Consider the following 18509-nt stretch of genomic DNA (forward strand, 5'->3'; position numbering starts at 1 on the left):
TACATCTTATTCATATTGCTATTTCCAGCAGAGTACTCAACAAGATTTTTAAAAAATGAATTAACCAAGTAATCACCTGAAGAACAAACAGTAAACAAGCTTTCAAGTAATTCAAGTAATTCTTTCACCAAGATATAATTTAAACACATATCTGGTAGGTTGATTTCTTTTTTAAATGCCCCCTTTAAACCCATCTCATCGTCCTGTGCTTTTCCAGTGATATCCTTTATACCTCTGAAGTCTTGTAAGTTCCTTAATTATTAGCCTTCAAAGTCCTTTTAATTACATAATCTTAACTTGATTCTTAAAAACCACCCTAAAGTCAGCAGGGCAAAAGTTAGCTTGGTCAAAGATCAAAGGTATTTGATAAATAAGATGCTGGTAAATAAGAAGCAAAGTTACATACTGCCACTTCATGAAGGGGCTAAAGGTCAGCTAACTGTTACTACATATGGAAGGAAAAGAGGGAGGTGGATTTAACAAAGGATAACTTTGGCAGTTGATAAATTTGTCCTACACATTCACAGAATGGAGAAAACATTCAAAGCACACAGAAGTTTCTTAGGCCCTTATACTGTCAAATAACCAAATAACAATAAGACTTTCTGTAACAAAGCAAACTAAGTTCAAATGGCAATATACATTTTCTGCTACAAAACAGAAGACAGGAATGAGCAGAGAAACAGAATTTTAAGATTCAAATGTATAATTTAAAAAGATATCCCAAATGTGACAGTATGTCATCAATGCCACTATTAACTGACAAGTAACAAAAACCAGACAATGATAATGGACAAAATGCAATTTATTCTCCGAAGATTTTTACACTGTTTATTAATTCTTCTAAATTTCACGAATATTCTATCAAAGTTACTTACATATGTATAGCCATACAAATAAACAGAGCTCTGGAAGAAAACAAATATTTATTTTCTTAAAAAATCAAAGGGACTACTCTTTTTCGTAAATAAATGAGAGGGTTTTATCTCAAAACAAGCTACCTCCAGATTTAGATAACTGGCAAAATAGTACCCTCTGCTGTCCACAAAAGGTAATAATATAAGGTTGCTTTATGTTTATATGTTTTAATTTTTTTTTAAGTTTATGTATTTTGGGGTGGGGGCAGACAGAAAGAGAAGGAGAAAGAGAATCCCAAGCAGGCTCTGAACTGTCAGCATGAGCCTAATGCAGGGCTCAAATTCACAAATTGTGAGATGACATGAGCCAAAATCAAGAATCAGACGCTTGACTGAGCTACCCAGGTGCCCCTTAAATGTTTTTAAAGAATATGGTTTGTCATCATCAGTTCTTGAATGACTTCCTAAACACAAAGATATAATTTGTAGGGGGACCTGGCTGGCTTGGTTGGTACAACATGTGACTCTTAATCTCGGGGTTGTGAGTTCAAGACCCACCTTGGGCACAGAGCTCATTAAAAAAAAAAGATATAATTTACGAAAGCAATAGCTAAAATAAACAAGGACCCATTCTTTTTTACTGTGAGAAAAAAAAATGATTCTTTCCTAGAAGATGACTAGTAAAGAATACTCTTTTAATCTCTCTCCTTGCCTATCTACCTACAATACACTTCTCCTTGAAGGCTATTTCTTTTCATATCCCACAGACTCTAAGGCCTCCCTTTTCCTTAGCATGTACAACTATCAAACATAATATATACTTTATTTTGTATGGTTTATTATCCATCTCCCAAGATAGAAGGCAAGCCCCATAAGGACAGTTTTTTTACTGTCTTATTTATAGCTGTATTCCCAGAGTCTACCTCTGACCGACCACAAACTCCTATCGTTAACTTCTACTTCCTTACTTTTAATCAACTACTTCTTTGACCTCATCAAAAATTCTAGTCCTTTAAACTTCATTTATTGATTCACAAATATTTACTAAGTGCCTACTAAGTGTCAGACACTAATGAAGGCTCCAGATATACATTAAGTGGCAAAATAGACAAAAATCCCATCCTTGTGGTACTCACCTGCTAGTAAAGAGAAAGACGAGAAACAACAATACAAGCAAAATATACTCTATGTTAGAAATGTTAAGTGCAGGGTGCCTGGGTGGCTCAGTCAGTTAAGCATCTGACTCTTGGTTTCAGCTCAGGTCATGATCTCCCGGTTTCATGAGTTCAAGCCCCAAGTGCCGAGTGGTGTGAGCGCAGAGCCTGCTTGGAATTCTCTCTCTCCCTTTCTCTCTGCCCCTCCTCCACTTGCGCTGTCTCTGTCTCTCTCTCTCAAAATAAATAAATAAAAATTTTTTAAAAAAAGAAATGATAAGTGCTATTCAATAAAAGGAAGTATATAGCAGAGTGAGATCCAGAGAAAAATGTAAGGGAGGGTTTTGTGCAAAACTTTAAATAGGGTAATCAGAACAAACCTCAAATGGAAGGGGACAAGTGAGCAGAACCCTAAAGGTGATTATTAACCACAGTTACCTACAGGAAGAGTACTCCAGACAGAGAACAGCCAGGGCCAAGGCCCTAAAGCAGGAGAGTCCATAAGAAATCCGTAAGATTTCGCTCATGTGGAATTTAAGAAACAAAACAAACGAACAAAGAAAAAAAAAGACAAACAAAAAAACAGACTCTTAAACAGAGAACTGGTAGTTGCCAGAGGGGAGATGGGTGGGGAGAGGGGTTAAACAGATAAAGGGGATTAAGAATAAATTTATTTTGGGGCACCTGAGTGGCTCAGTTGATTAAGCATCTGACTCTGGATTTCAGCTCAGGTCATGATCTCACTGTGAGCTCAAGCCCTGCATCTGGCTCTGTGCTGACAGTGAGAAGCCGGCTTGGAATTCTCTTTCTCTCTTCCTCCCTCCCTCCCTCCTTCTCTGCCCTTCCCCTACTTGTGCTTATTCTCTCCCTCTCTTGCAAAAAAATAAACTTTTTATTTATTTACTTTTGAGAGACAGTGGGAGTGAGCGAGGGGTAGAGAGGGAGAGAGAAAGAGTCCCACGAGGTGCAAAGAGAGAGGGAGAGTGCAGAGCCTGGAACAGGGTTTGAGCTCACCCAGAGTGGGGTTTAAACTCACAAACTGTGAGACCATGACCTGAGCCAAAGTCAGATACTTAACCCTTAAGTATACTTAAGGCCACCCAGGGGCCCCATAAATAAACCTAAAAAAGAGTACACTTATCTTTAAACTTTCTTTTTTAGAGTTTATTTTTGACTGAGAGACAGAGAGGGCGTGCACACTCAAGAGGGCATGTGAGTGGGGGAGGGGCAGAGAGAAGGAGGGCAGAGGATCCAAGGCCCACTCTGTGCTGACAGCAGAGAGCCCCACATGGGGTTGGAACTCACAAACCATGAGATCATGACCTGAGCTGAAGTCAGACGCTTAACCCACTGAGCCACCCAGGCGCTCCAAACTATCTCTCTTTTTTTTAAGTTTATTTATTTATTTTTGAAAGACACAGAGAGAGAGCACATGTGCATTAGAATGGGGGAGGGGCACAGAGAGAGAGGGAGAGAGAGAATCCCAAGCAGGCTCTGCGCTATCAGCGCAGAGCCAGACAAGGGCCTCAAAGTCACAAACTGTGAGACTGTGACCTGAACCAAAATCAAGAGTTGGACATTTAAAGGACTGAGACACCCAGGCACCACAAGAGTACACTTACCTTGATAATCAGCACTGAGAAATGTATAGAACTATTGAATAATTAAAAAAAAAAGAACTACAACATTTACCATTCTTGATATGAATAACTGTTTACCTTGTTTTATTTTTCTTAAGTAGGCTCCATGCCCAGCAGGGGGCCCAAAGTGGGGCTTGAAGTCATGACCCTGAGATCAAGACTTCAGCTGAGATCAAGAATTGGGTGCTCAACCGACTGAACCACCCAGGCATCCCCTGATATGAATAATTGCAATAAAATTTGACTGAGAAAACAATCAGGACACAGGGTGAGAAAGAAATATTTTGACCCATAATTTAACTAAAAGTTGGCTTTTATTCACTGTTTCTTAACATAGTGTACTTTTTCAACATTTTCTCAAGAGCATAAACTATTTTTGGAATTTTCCCTCTTTTGTTATATAACAAATATTTCCTTATAACAAATTCTTTCTGATGACTGTTTTTAACATTCTTTTACTTCTGAAACAAAATCTAACTTTCAAGTGGGTTTTTGGCCTATCATCATTTTCTCCAATGTCAAAGGATGACTAATACAGCAAAGTGAGGGGAAGCTCCACTTCTGAAGGCAAATAAAAAATAGCAATGAATATTTGCTTCCAGTAGAGCACTCGTTTCATATCTAAGGTCTTGAAAGAGAGTACAAATTCATTTTGACTAGTGAGTGATTATAATTAAGACTTTTTTATGACTTGCTGTTATGGATTGAATTGTGTCCCCCACCCCAGCCAAACTCATGTTTAAATCCTAACCCCCAGTACCTCAGAATGTGATTTCATTTCGAGACAGGGTCTTTAAAGAGGTAATTAAGTTAAAACGAGGTTATTAGGGTGGGCCCTAATCCAAGAGGAGGAAAGTAGGACACAGACACACTGATTGTTAAAAGTCAAGGAGAGAGGCCTCAAAAGAAACCAAGTCTGCTGACATCTTGATCTCAGACTTTGAACCTCCAGAGCTGTAAGAAAATAAATTTCTGTTGTTTAAGCCACTGGAATGAACTGAATGGTGTCCTCCCAAATTCATAAATTTGCCCTAATACCCAAAGTCACTTTATTTAAAGACAGAGCCTTTAAGGAGGTAACAAAGGTTAACTGAGGTCCTAAGGGTGGGGCCTTAATCCAATAGGACTGGTGTCCTTATAAGAGTAAGAGAAACCAGAGATACCTCCCCTTCCCCACATGCACAGAGGAGAGGCCATGTGAGGACACAGCAAAAAGGTAGCCATCTATAAGCTGAGGAAAGAGGCCTCACCAAAAACCAACCCTGATGGCCCTTTGATTTTGGACTTCTAGCTCCCAGAATTGCGAAAAATTAAATTTCTATTGTTTAAGCTACCCAGTTTGTGGGCATTTAAGTGCTCCTATCAAAACAATAAAACCACAGAGAGCGAGAGAGAGAGAGAGAGAGAGAGAGACAGCGCACGAGCGAGCATGCGGGCATGAGCAGGGGAAAGAGGTAGAGAGGAGAATGGAAGAATGGGAGATGGGGTGAGAGAGAGAGAGAGAGGGGGAATCTTAACCAGGCTTCATGTTCAGCGCAGAGCCCGACATGGGGCTCGATCCCACAACCCTGGGATCATGACCTGAGCCAAAATCAAGAGTCAAAAGCTCAACTGACTGAGCCACCCAGGCACCCCGATGGAAGCTTTTTATAACATCTTTCTTACCTTCTTAAACAATGTTGCAGGTGCCATTTCAGATCCATTCAGGGTTCTTAAGAGGAACATTGGCCAAGATGACGCATTCATCTGGTATCCTATTTTATAAAATAAATCAGCATGAAAAAGCCTTCCTGTGATATTATAGCAAGATGGTATAAAAAATAGGTTTTGTTTAACATTCTTCTCCAGAGAATTATTTGCTTACCAAGAAACCCAGAAAATGGGCCAGAGGAGCAGATGCACCCTCCAATAAGTTCTACTGTACCCCTGTACTATCTGGCAACAATGCTACAGTAGGGGTAGAAACTCTCATTTTAGAAAAGCCACTAGCTTGAGTTCACCAACATACACATAAGTACTTTAGGAATGGGCCATAATACTATGGGTGACCCAAGGCAAAACCCAGAAGAGCGTCCAGTCCCCACTAATAGCCACACAAGCATGGCAAAGGCTGCAAAAGACTTCCAGCCTCTTTTTCCTCAGAGTCCCTGCCTCATTTTCCTTTCAAAAAAAGACAGTTTTCTGTGAAACTCAGCAAACGTACACTTAGGATGGTGCATTTCATTGTATATAAATTTCACCTCAAAATCTTAAAAAACTGCCAATAAACACTGAACTCCAGTTACTGATATGTATGCTGAAGTATTTAGGGGAAATGTACTGACATCAATAAATGCATTTAAAAATAAGATGGATTGATGAATCGACAGAAGGACAGATACACAAGTAAGTGATAAAGCCAGTATGGAAAATGACAATGGTAGAATCTAGGTAATGGATATGTGGGTGTTCACTGTAAAATTCTTTCACCTTTTCTGTATTTGAAATTTTTTATACAATATGTTAGTAAAAAAGATAGCTCTCACTTTAGCAATCTTTATACACATTAAACACGATCTTAGAATTTGTATCAGATGCAATCAAAAGAGACTCAACAGGTGTCTTTTTTGGAGATCTCATCAATTAATGGTGGATATCACAGCATCTGCCATGTGCAACAGGGAGTAGAGAGGTCTGCTAGTTTTATTGCTTTCTGGGGGCAATCTGTTTCATGCAACACTTGCCTGCCCTGATGCCAGAATTAAAGAGAACTTGGCATGCATTCCTGATGAATACGTGCATTAAGATAGGGAGGCATATGAATCACTGGCAATCACTGGCACTGGGTCCATCAATAGGATAAAACATGCAAAAAAGTTCAGACAGAAAGTTACTCTATAATAATCCTGCACCAAAATCTCCTTAATTGACCAGGGAAAATAATTGTTGTTGGGAAAATAATTGTTGTTAGGAAAAAAAATGGGGAACGGGGAGATTTATTATATACTCCTTTATAATAAATCAGTATTATTAGTGATATCTAATAAATAATCATCCACAACATGGATTTGCCACATTATGGTTAGAATATTGCATAACAGTTGTTCTCTGGTCCTTATGCCTTTTTCTTAACCCCCATCTTATCCTCTTCTATCACGCAATCATTATCATCACCATCACCTTAACTTGACATTTTTCTTAATTCTTTAATTGCCTAAAGTCAAACATAGATTAAAAGGACAAAAATAGATGAAAGTGCATATAAAAATTCAAACACAGGGGCTCCTGGGTTGCTCAGTCAGTTAAACATCCAACTCTTAGTTTTGGCTCAGGTCATGATTTCATGGTTCTTGAGTTCGAGGCCCTCATCGGAGTCTGAGCTAGCCGTGCGGAACCTGCTTGGGATTCTCTCTCCCTTTCTCTCTGTCACTACACTGCTTGTGTATGCTCTCTCTCTCTCAAAATAAACCTAAAAATAAATACATACGTACATAAAATAAAAATTCAAACACAGATAAAACTAATCTATAATGTTAGGAAATCTAGGCAGGGGTACCTTTGGGAATGGGAGGTTTATAACTGGAGATCAGGAGGAGTGGGGTTTCTGGGGTGCTGATAATGTTCTGTTTCTTGATTTGAGTGATGGTTATACATAGATGTGTTCATTTATAAGCTGTACACTTATGATGTGTATACTCTTCTGTTTGTATGCTAAAACTTTAAAAATTCTTTTAAATAATAACCTTTAAGGTTTAAATAATCTTTAAAAGAAGAAAACCAAGTAAATTGTGTTATATTAAAATGGAAACTAAACTATTCAAAAACACCTAATGAGCAGACTGGCAAAACTTGTGTGTTTTTAACATGTACTACCAAAATATCTATCAATCAGCATGTACTACTATGTACTTGATATTTTTAATTAATAAAAATAAACTCTAAAAGTAATTTGAAAAAGGAATGATCATAAATCTGGCTATGTGTTTGAAATGCTGACAATCACAGCTATTGTGATTCTGTGCTTCCTTTAAATACAAAAACATATTACCATTTGTAAACAGAAATCAAATCCCAGTAGGGAAGCACTAAGCCTCAGATTTACACTTCTATCTCTTATAGAATTCTGTATGATTTAAGAGAGAAGAGTAAACAAAAAACATAAGTGATATGAAGAAAGAAGGCAAAAAGCAGAAAACACACACACACCCTAAACCACCCTCTTGGAAGAACACATCTCTAATTAGTTTTTTTTAAAACATTTTAAACCAAATTAGGAATGATTAACAACTAGAGCAAGGAAAGTATAAAAATATATTGCTAAAAAAGTGGTTATTTTTTTTTCTAAAGATTTTAAATCATCTCTATACCTAACATGGGGCTCAAACTCACAAACCCCAGGTCAAGAGTCTCATGTTCTTCCGACTGAGCTAGCCAGGCACCCCAAGAGTGGTTATTATTAATATCTTAAATTTTGGGTTCTCAGGGAATTTTTAACTAGTAGGAGACCAAAAAAAATCCATCTCCTCATTTTCCTTTACAACAGAGAATTTTCATTTTCAGCATTGTAAAGAAGAAACAAAAACCAATATCCACCATTCACTCACAGATAGCAGAATAAAGGAAATCATTTATTTTCTACAGAATATCAGAGTACATCTAAATATTAAGAGTGAACTATTTTGCCCCAAATTGGAGTCACCTACTTTTTACCTTTTAAAAACTCAAACTTGACAGCTTTTTAAAACCTTTGCTTCTAAAGTTCCAACAATCTCTTCCTTTTCAAAGTCCTAAAGACCCTTACTCCTTTCACTATGATTTCCTCCCATTGTAGATATAATGAAATTTTCAAAGTTGAAACTGGAGTCTGGATGTGGAATCATACTCTTCCCCTGTGCTCATCCCCATGGTGAAAATGCTAAATGGTTCAGTGGACAATAATAAGGAAAGAATAACTTGTAACAAATGCTACAAACTTCTCCCCCAGAAGGGTTTCTGAATCTGCACGTGTAACCTAGTAGTGCTGTTTCTGACATTTCAAGTTTGAAGACAGCATATGTATTGCCCTGGAGTGGGGAACCTTCAGCATACATATATATGCCACATGTGTATTTAAGTAAAACTCTGTAACATAGGCTACAGAGTTCCTCTCTCATACATTCTCCACAGGAACCACCTGACAATCTATTTGCAAAAATCCCTAGAAGAGATTTCTAAAAGGCCACTTCAGGGGCACCTGGCTGACTTAGTCAGTAGAGCAGGGAACGCTTGATCCTGGGGTTATGAGTTCGAGCCCCATGATCAATGTAGAGATTTCTTAAAAATAAAATCTTGGGGCTCTTGAGTGGCTCAGTCAGTTGACAATCCTACTCTTGGTTTTGGCTCAGGTCATTGTCTCATGGTTCCTGGGCTTGAGCCCCACACTGGGGTCCACACTGATAGTGTAGGGCCTGCTTGGGGTTCTCACTCTCCCTCTCTCTGCCCTCCCCTGCTCGTGTCCACACGCTCTCTCTCAAAATAAATAAATAAACTTTAAAAAATAAAATAAAATCTTTAAAAAATAAGGCCACTTAAAACTATTTCTTTTTTTAAAATTTTTTTTTTTCAACGTTTATTTTATTTTTGGGACAGAGAGAGACAGAGCATGAACGGGGGAGGGACAGAGAGAGAGGGAGACACAGAATCGGAAACAGGCTCCAGGCTCCGAGCCATCAGCCCAGAGCCCGACGCGGGGCTCGAACTCACGGACCGTGAGATCGTGACCTGGCTGAAGTCGGATGCTTTAACCGACTGCGCCACCCAGGCGCCCCAAAACTATTTCTACTGAATGTTATATTAGTAAGAATATGCTATTTTAAAAACTGTTTATTCTTACCCAGTGGAGGCTGAAGTAAGTCCCCTTCCTTTTCACAGGTCCCAATAGGCTGTATGTCTGGAGAATCAACAAGCCTCCAAAAATCATTTCTGTTGTCACTACCATCCAGTCTTAAACGTAGCCTGGCACCAGTAATTCCGACGACCGTGGCTACACATATTGAAGTCATATTGCGAGGGTCATGGGCTTCCAATTTCATGCCAACTTTGAATTCATTAGCTGGTGGAACCTTAGACTGCATACATATATATGTATATATTACATCCGTGCGTATGCACACGTGCACGCACGCACAAGCGCGCGCACACACACACACACACACACACACACACACAGTTTTGTTAAAATGTATCAACTGTAAGAAAAACAAATGGTCAGTTATGTTACCACAATACTCAATAAATGTTTTAAGTACCAGTCATAGCAGATGGTAAGCAAAAGAACTATAAGGGTCAGGAAAAGATCTCCAAATCCTCTCCTTGGCTTGACACGAAGCATAAAAACCCTGCTCATTGCTGGTCTTACTCCTCTGCCCACTTCCAGGCAATTCAAATACACCCTCTAAAAGGCACCCTGAGAGGCTTTCTAAAATAAGAATCTGATTAGGCCATTCCCCTTGAAATAAACCAACTGGCAGCTCACCCCTGCTTAAGTGCAAGTCCTCAGTACAGTTTAAAAGCCCCCACACCTTTAACCTTATTTCTACACTATCACCTCTACCCACTTTGTGCTCCAGCGACCCATGCCATCCCTCAACACTCGGGTTCTTTTACACCCATGTGCCTTTGCTTTGGATGTTCTCTCTACCTGGAATATCTCTGCCCTCATTCCAACCATCTCAGATACCATCTCTTCTGTGAGCACTCGCAGTACAGTTATCATATTTTCATAATTAACTTTTTACATGTCTGTCTCCCCCTCCAGATGGACAGTCATGAGGGCTTAGTATACCTGACGTAGAGTAACTTCTTAATGAATAAATGCAAAGATACCATCTGCCCCTTAAGTGGCACTACCACAATCCCCATTACCTCTTTGCACTACTAGAATCTAACAATCGCACAAACATCCTTCAACAAATTAACAGTTCACGTTAATATATACAACTTCTACACAATTTGGGCATACCTGTCTGAAACACTCTGAAGGAGCACCCAAAGATCCAGTCTCTTTCAAGTAATTTTCCCAGTGGAACTCATCTGGGGGGGAAAAATGCATGAAATAGGTTTTTTAGTATATATAATATGTATACTAACTTTCAGGAGTAAAATGGACTTTAGTTCCATATCTCTTTTATTTTTTTAAGCTTATATATTTGACAAGTATGAGCAAGGTAGGGGCAGAGAGAGAGGGAGAAAGAGAATCCCAACCAGGCTCTGCACTCAGCACAGAGCCTGACACGAGGCTTGATTCCACAAAACACAAGATCGTGACCTGAGCCGAAACCAAGAATCGGTGACTTAACCCACTGAGCCCACCCCTCCATCTCTCTTTTAAAAAAGACTTCCGGGGCGCCTGGGTGGCGCAGTCGGTTGAGCGTCCGACTTCAGCCAGGTCATGATCTCGCGGTCTGTGAGTTCGAGCCCCGCGTCGGGCTCTGTGCTGACGGCTCAGAGCCTGGAGCCTGTTTCCGATTCTGTGTCTCCCTCTCTCTCTGCCCCTCCCCCGTTCATGCTCTGTCTCTCTCTGTCCCAAAAATAAATAAACGTTAAAAAAAAAAATTAAAAAAAAATAAAAAAATAAAAAAATAAAAAAGACTTCCTAGGGCGCCTGGGTGGCTCAGTCGGTTGGGCGTCCAACTTCGGCTCAGGTCATGATCTTGCAGTCCGTGAGTTCGAGCCCCACGTCGGGCTCTGTGCTGACAGCTCAGAGCCTGGAGCCTGTTTCAGATTCTGTGTCTCCCTCTCTCTCTTACCTTCCCCCGTTCATGCTCTGTCTCCCTCTGTCTCAAAAATGAATAAACGTTAAAAAAAAAAAAAAAAAGACTTCCTATACAAAAATACAGATTCGAAGGGTACATGCACCCCAGTGTTTATAGCAGCATTATTAACATTAACCAAACTAGGGTGAGAGCTCAAATGTCCATCAACTGATGAATGGATCATTAAGATGTGGTATGTATGTATATATATATATATGTATATATACAATGTAGTATTACCCAGCCATCAAAAAGAATGAAATCTTACCATATGCAATGATGTGGATGGAGCTAAGAGAAATAAGTCAATCAGAGAAACACAAATACCATATGATTTCACTCATATGTGGAACGTAAGAAACAAAACAGATGAACATATGGGGGAACAGGAGAGGGAAACAAACCACAAGAGACTTTTTAAACACATTTTTATAACATTTATTGTTGAGAGACAGAGCACAAGCAAAGGAGGGACAGAGAGAGAGGGAGACACAGAATCCAAAGCAGGCTCTAGGCTCTGAGCTGTCAGCACAGAGCCCGACTCAAGGCTCGAACCCACGAACTGTGAGATTATGACCTGAGCCGAAGTCCAGTTGCTTAACCAAATGAGCCACCCAGGTGCCCCAAGAGACTCTTAATGATAGAGAACAAACTATGGGTTTGTGGGTTTGTGGGAAAGTGGGTAGGAAATGGGTTAGATGGGTACTAAGGAGGGCACTTGTTTGTGACGAGCATGGGTGTTATATGTAAGTATGTAAGTGATGAATCATTGAATTCTATCCTGAAACCAATATCGCACTGTATGTTAACTAATATTTAAATTAAAAAAAAAAAGGTGGGAAAGACTTCCTAGTGGCGCCTGGGTGGCTCCGTTGGTTGAGTATCTGAATCTAGATTTCGGCTAAAGTCATGATCCCAGGGTCATGGGATCAAGCCTTGCATTGGGCTCTACACTGTGCATGGAGCCTCCTTAAGATTCATTCATTCATTCATTCATTCTCTCTTTCCCCACCCCCCAAAAATAAAAAAAAAAATTTAAAAGACTTCCTACAGAGCATATTTAAATTTCCTGATCTACATTTAATTACCAGCACAGAAATGAAAGAGACAACTTTCTGATAATACTGGTTCTGATACAAATTACACTCAAGATCTTCTCAATGTCACGAGAAATTAGCACAGTGATTCTAACAATGTGGACTCTAAGAACAAAATGATTTTTTATAGAGTAACAGCAAATTCTTCTCATCTGTCTCTAATATAAATTTACTCAAGACATGTGTTTACTCAAGACCATTTCATCCCATTAATGTGAAGGCACTTTTTTATTTTTTCATGGAGAACTAAAGGTGTTGAGGTATGTGGTCTAACAGAATCTTACCCCTGCAATGCTTTATGGAAAGAGAAAAAAATCTGAGAATCAGAGTTGTTCCTCAACTGACTATTAGATCTCCATACAGGATGTTAAGAATATGGTGGCAGAGGGGCACCTGGGTGGCTCAGTCAGTTAAGCTCCAACTTTGGCTCAGGTCAGGTTGTGGGTTCGAGCCCACACTGGGTTCTCTGCTGTCAGCACAGAGCCTGCTTTGGAGTCTCTATCCTCTCTCTGCCTCTCCCCCACTCACATTCTCTCTCAAAAATAAATAAACATTAAAAATAAAAGAATACAGTGGCAGAATAAAGCAATAAACCAGTCATCAGTACAGTCACTGATATGAATTATTTTAATGATCTATATTTTCTACAAACCCTTGCTGTCCTTCTCTCATTCAGTCTTCATGATATACTACAATGGTATTGAGGAAAGTCAGAAAGCAATGTACTTAGCCTGACTTGAACACTTCAATTCACTGTTCCAGTTAAGACTACCAAGACACTAAGAAAAAGACTTAACAGCAGTATTAAAGGTACTTTTAATTCATACCAAGTTTAATTCTCATCAACCACCTATACTCTTGTTTAACTTGCTCACTATAAAAATATTGGGTTTGGGGCACCTGGGTGGCACAGTTGGTTAAGCATCTGACTCTTGATTTCAGCTCAGGTCATGACCTCACAATTCGTGAGATCAAGCCCCGAGTTAGGCTCTGTGCTTGGGATTCTTTCTCTCCCACTGTCTCTCTGCCTCTCCATTGTTCTTGTGTGTGCTCCCCCCCCCTCAAAATAAATAAACAAACATTAAAAAATATATACTGGGTTTGACAGTTTCCCTTCTTGGGGAAATCTGCATGACAAGCCTCTTATATATCCTTTGACCTTTGAAGGGTATAATGTTTACACACACACACACACACACACACACACACACACACACAAATGGAATGCTGATAAATCAGCAATCAGCTTTCCAAAATATACAAATAAAAAGCCTAACTGATAGTATTTCCAGATTTCTATGGTATAAATACTACTACCATGGCTGATTGCAAGGTGCCAAGGTCAAGTCAACAACTATGAAGTTGGGAAGACATGTACACAAGTGACCCTCTCCCAACCTGATGTGAGCCAGCATCAGCATACCACTGTTATGTGTGTGTATGCATTTATATGCATATGTATACATATTATATATGGTATTAAGCATGTCAGACATAACATTGTACACCCTGCTTTTTTTTAACCATAAATTTAAGACACTGCTCCATTAAAAAAAAAATACAGGGATTAACTCCACTTCTAAATGATATGAAGCTAGCACTACCACAGTGCTGAATGGCATGTGGTAAAATGTCAAGAATATGGGCTCAGCAGGCGAACCCACCTTTTTCTAGTTTGGTTCTGCTTCTTAAAAGCTTTGTGACCTGATCAAGTCATTTCACTTTCTCAGCCTCAGTTCCTTATCATCTACCAAATGAGGAAAAGTAATACATATGGTACAAGGTATTTTGAGAATTAAGTGACACAGCACACATGTAAGTCACTCAATAAAAGGTATGATTATTCTAAAACTAAATGTCATAGCTGTGCCAAATTTATTAATACCGGATAGCTTTGTCAAACATAAAAACTGAGGGGTGCCTGGCTAGCTCAGCCATAGAGTGTGGGACTCTTGATCTCAGGGTCATGAGTTGAAGCCCCATGTTGGATGTGGAGCCTACTTAAAATTAAAAAAATTTTAATATATTAGGGGCACCTGGGAGGCTCAGTCTGCTAAGCGTCCAACTTCGGCTCAGGTCATGATCTCGCGGTTCATGAGCTTGAGCCCTGTGTCGGGTTCTGCACTGCCAGTGTGGAGCCTGCTTGGGATTCTCTCTCTCCCTCTCTCTCTGGTCCTGTCCCGCTCATGCTCCCTCTCTCTCTCAAAATAAATAAACTTTAAAATATATATATATTTTATAATTTGTATTTATATTATGTATAAATTTATATATATAAAACATATATATACAAAATATATATACAAAATATATAATATGTGTGTGTATATATATGTATATATATATGTGTGTGTGTGTGTGTGTGTATATATATATATATATATATATATATATATATATATATATATAAAGTGATCCATAGGTCCAAAATAGAACTGACCAGGATATTTCAGTGACCTCCTAACTACTAACCTGACAATAAAGAGACCCAAGGTTCTAAATGAAGTTCTACCACCATATGATCTTAGAGAGCATTTTAAAAAAAGAACAAAACACAACATGAATGGAGAGAAAAATCTGACTATGGATTAAAGAGCCAACATCCCAGAAAGAAAGGAAAGGAAGTTGAAAATAATGACTGGGAAACTAAAATCATTTCACAATTACATCTCAAATAAACCAGCTACACTTGTAAAAATTTTCAATGACACTGGAAAATATTTAATTTATCTAACACAAGTTTTTATTCTATCACCATTAATGTCTGAATGGGCTATAATTTAAGCTAGCAAATCCTTTATACCAGTACACTGTAATATGATCATTTTCTCTCACTTCTATTCATAGTGCTAGCTAATGACCCTATGTAGTACTTAACCATTGGAGCCTTAACTTTTTTCCTTCATTCATATGGCAAAATTTTCAGTTCCCAAAACCGTTCAATTTGGCTACCCATGTGCTGAGACCCTACCAATAACACAGGGGGAAACACACACAGACCAACAGGATTTACTTAAATTTAAATTTGACACATCCACAATAATACCACAGCTAGAATTCCTGACCAAGAGCCAAAATAGAAAGTCTTACCCAAACCTGAGGTCCCAGTCGGCCTCTGCATCTTATCCTCATGGACAGACTGGGGCAGGGGGATGTTATTCTCTCTCAGAAAAGAAGCCTGGCAACTGACAGGTTTGTTCGTGAGACAGGTGTATACACATAACCTCATGGTCTGATTGTTATTAACACATGTCCATGGTCCTTGTTTGACTTGTACTCTAATCTAGTCCATACATTAGCCCAAACACCTTTTGGCAAACTGAAAATAATCTATATGAGCCCCCTTGGTCTTCTCCAGAGTAAATCAGAATTCTGATGTCTCTCATCAGTACTAGGCTTGAGTTTAGAGGGTATGTAAATAAAGAAGATGAGAAAAATATCTAGAGCTGGAAGCTTCTTGGCTGAATGATCAGCAGCTACTAATTCATGGCAATTATCACACCTGTAACTGGGCATTTGTTTAATGTCAATCTTGCCCCCTAAGCTCAAAGAAGGCAGGAATCATGTTTGTCTTATTCATCACTGGTTTCTCATACAAAGTTGCCAGTATGTGCGAGGCACTGTCCTAGGTACAGTGGACACAGCAATTAATAAAAAAAACAAAAGTCCTGGCTCTCTTGGAGTTTACCTTCTAACAATCACAGATTTCTAAGATGAAAAGTTAGGGTCAGAGCCCTGAGAAATACCTGCAGATGTCTGTCAGTTTCATTAAGTAATCTCATTTTTTTTCAATCAACAGTTTGAGAATTTTGAAGTTACTAGTTTCAATCTTTAAGAATATATTTTTTAAATTTATTTCTATGAAATGTCCAGAATAGCAAATCTATAGAGACAGGAAATACATAAGTGGTTGCCTAGAGATGAAGCAGGGGAGAGGCACTGGGGAAAAATGGGGAGTGACTGCTAACTGGGTATGGGATTTCTATTTAGGATGATGAAAATGTTCTAAAATTGATTGTGGTGATGATGGCACAAGTCTGTGAATATATCAAGAGCTAATGAATTGTATACTTTAAATGGGTGAATTCTATGGTATGTAAATTATATCTCAATAAAAATGTTATATTAAAAAAAATAAAACAGATGGAGAGGAATTTGTAGGGATTAAGGAAGAATATTCTAACCTAATAGCCTCCCTTTCCTTGGAGGGTTTTGGAGGTTGGAGGGAATTGCTGAAAAACAAATAAGGCCAATGGAAAAGGAAGCTAAGGAAGCACTGGGAGCCCAGCTACAGTGAGAAAAAATTATTCCATGGGGATTACCTTTATAGACAATCTTCTGTAGGAACAGAAAGTCACAGGTGAACTACCCCGAGAGTGGGGCTGGCAGGACAAGACAAAAGAAAAACAAGGGGCAAAATGTTTACCTGGAAATCTCTGATAAACACAGTCAGTTTGTTAGAGTATTTTTTCAATTCAGCCTTTTATGTGCATGTGACTAATTTTTTCATTTTCCTTAATAGCAGGTACAATGGGTCAGATTCTATCTCCTGAGTCTCTAATGCAGTGCTATACACATGCTGTTCACAATAAAGAACTTAAAACATGAATTAATAACTCCAGGTTAATAAATAAACATTTACTGATCATTTTACTGCATGCCTAGGCATTATATTAGGTGCTTTACATTCATTTCCTTTATTTAATTCCAATAGTCCTATGAATTAAGTAGTATTATCCCTGTGCTACAGAGAAGACAAAAGAGACTAATAACATTGAGTAATTTGCCCAAGGTCACAAGGCCAGTAAAGAATGAGGCCAGGATTCTAGAACAGATCTGTCAGACCTCCCAATGCCTAAGCTTTTATCCAATGAACTGTCTTTTGACCACAAAAAAAAGGATTTTCATATTAACTCTAATATTAGAAGAATTTTTATTAATAAACAGATTATTTCTAATTGGTAATAAATGGTAATTATTAACTATGCACCATTAATTTGGCAAAATGTGCATTGAAATACATGTTTTCTTTTTACTTTAATCCCATACCAATATCTCTAAAATAAAACCAAAGTAAAATTTTCAAAATAAAATACTATTGTTTTACTTTTCCCATTGCTTAGGTTTTATATTTACAAGAGTTTACCATACATGTATACTATACCAAAAGCATTAAGAGTTCATATCAACACTGAATGAGGAAGAAAAATACATTGTACTGAAATACTTTAAAACCTACCACTCTGCACAGAAGGTGTGCCTGAGTCAGGCACTTTCTCTTGATTCTCCTTCTTGTCACCCATTGTATCTAAAAAAAGAAAGAAAATAGTGAGCAATATGGAAGGCCATAGGAAAAGTCTGAAAGAGTTCTTAGAAAACCTGTAAATGAGGGGCACCTGGGTGACTCATTCCGTTAAGCATCTGAATTCAGCTCAAGTCATGATCTCAGTTTGTGGGTTCGGGCCCCACATCACACTCTGCGATGGCAGAATGGAGCCTGCTTGGGATTCTCTCTCTCCCTCTCTCTCTGCCCCTCCCCCTGCTCATTCTCTCTCTCTCTCTGATAAATAAACTTAAAAAAAAAAAAAAAGAAAACCTATAAACTGAAACTATTTTCTAATAGGAGCCCGTTTAAATTTTTGCATATTTCCTGCATAGGACTTCACTAACATACCATGTATCTTAAAATTTGCTCATTTATTTTGTTTGTTATATGTCTCACTCCACTCATGTAAGCTCCAAAAGGGCAGGGATCTATTTATTTTATTTTGTTTCTTTTGTTCACTGCTGTATCCTCAGTGCCTAGATTAGGACCTGGCATGCAGAACATCATTAAGCATTTGTTAGAATTAACATGCCCTAGAAATAAACTGCATGCTTTTGAGAATTTTAAAACCTGATAGGGGCACCTGGGTGGCTCAGTCGGTTGAGCACCCAAATCTTGATTTTGGCCCAGGTTATGATCCCAGGGTCTTGGAATCAAGCCCTG

General features: G+C 38.7%; 1 protein-coding gene across 3 annotated transcripts in view; it reads right to left on the reverse strand.

Annotated features, from left to right (window-relative positions):
- The window catches only part of SCML2 (Scm polycomb group protein like 2), a 104296-nt gene that overhangs the window by 62584 nt on the left and 23203 nt on the right, over positions 1-18509 (reverse strand). For all 3 annotated transcript variants that reach the window (XM_049643540.1, XM_049643539.1, XM_049643541.1), the window contains exons 3-6: positions 17760-17828; positions 10631-10701; positions 9503-9737; positions 5317-5405 (exon numbers count right to left, since the gene is read on the reverse strand). In XM_049643540.1, the coding sequence (XP_049499497.1) occupies positions 5317-5405; positions 9503-9737; positions 10631-10701; positions 17760-17828 (464 nt within the window). The remainder of the gene's footprint in view (positions 1-5316; positions 5406-9502; positions 9738-10630; positions 10702-17759; positions 17829-18509) is intronic.

Source organism: Panthera uncia, chromosome X, assembly GCF_023721935.1.
Source record: "Panthera uncia isolate 11264 chromosome X, Puncia_PCG_1.0, whole genome shotgun sequence".
Classification (NCBI taxonomy): domain Eukaryota; kingdom Metazoa; phylum Chordata; class Mammalia; order Carnivora; family Felidae; genus Panthera; species Panthera uncia.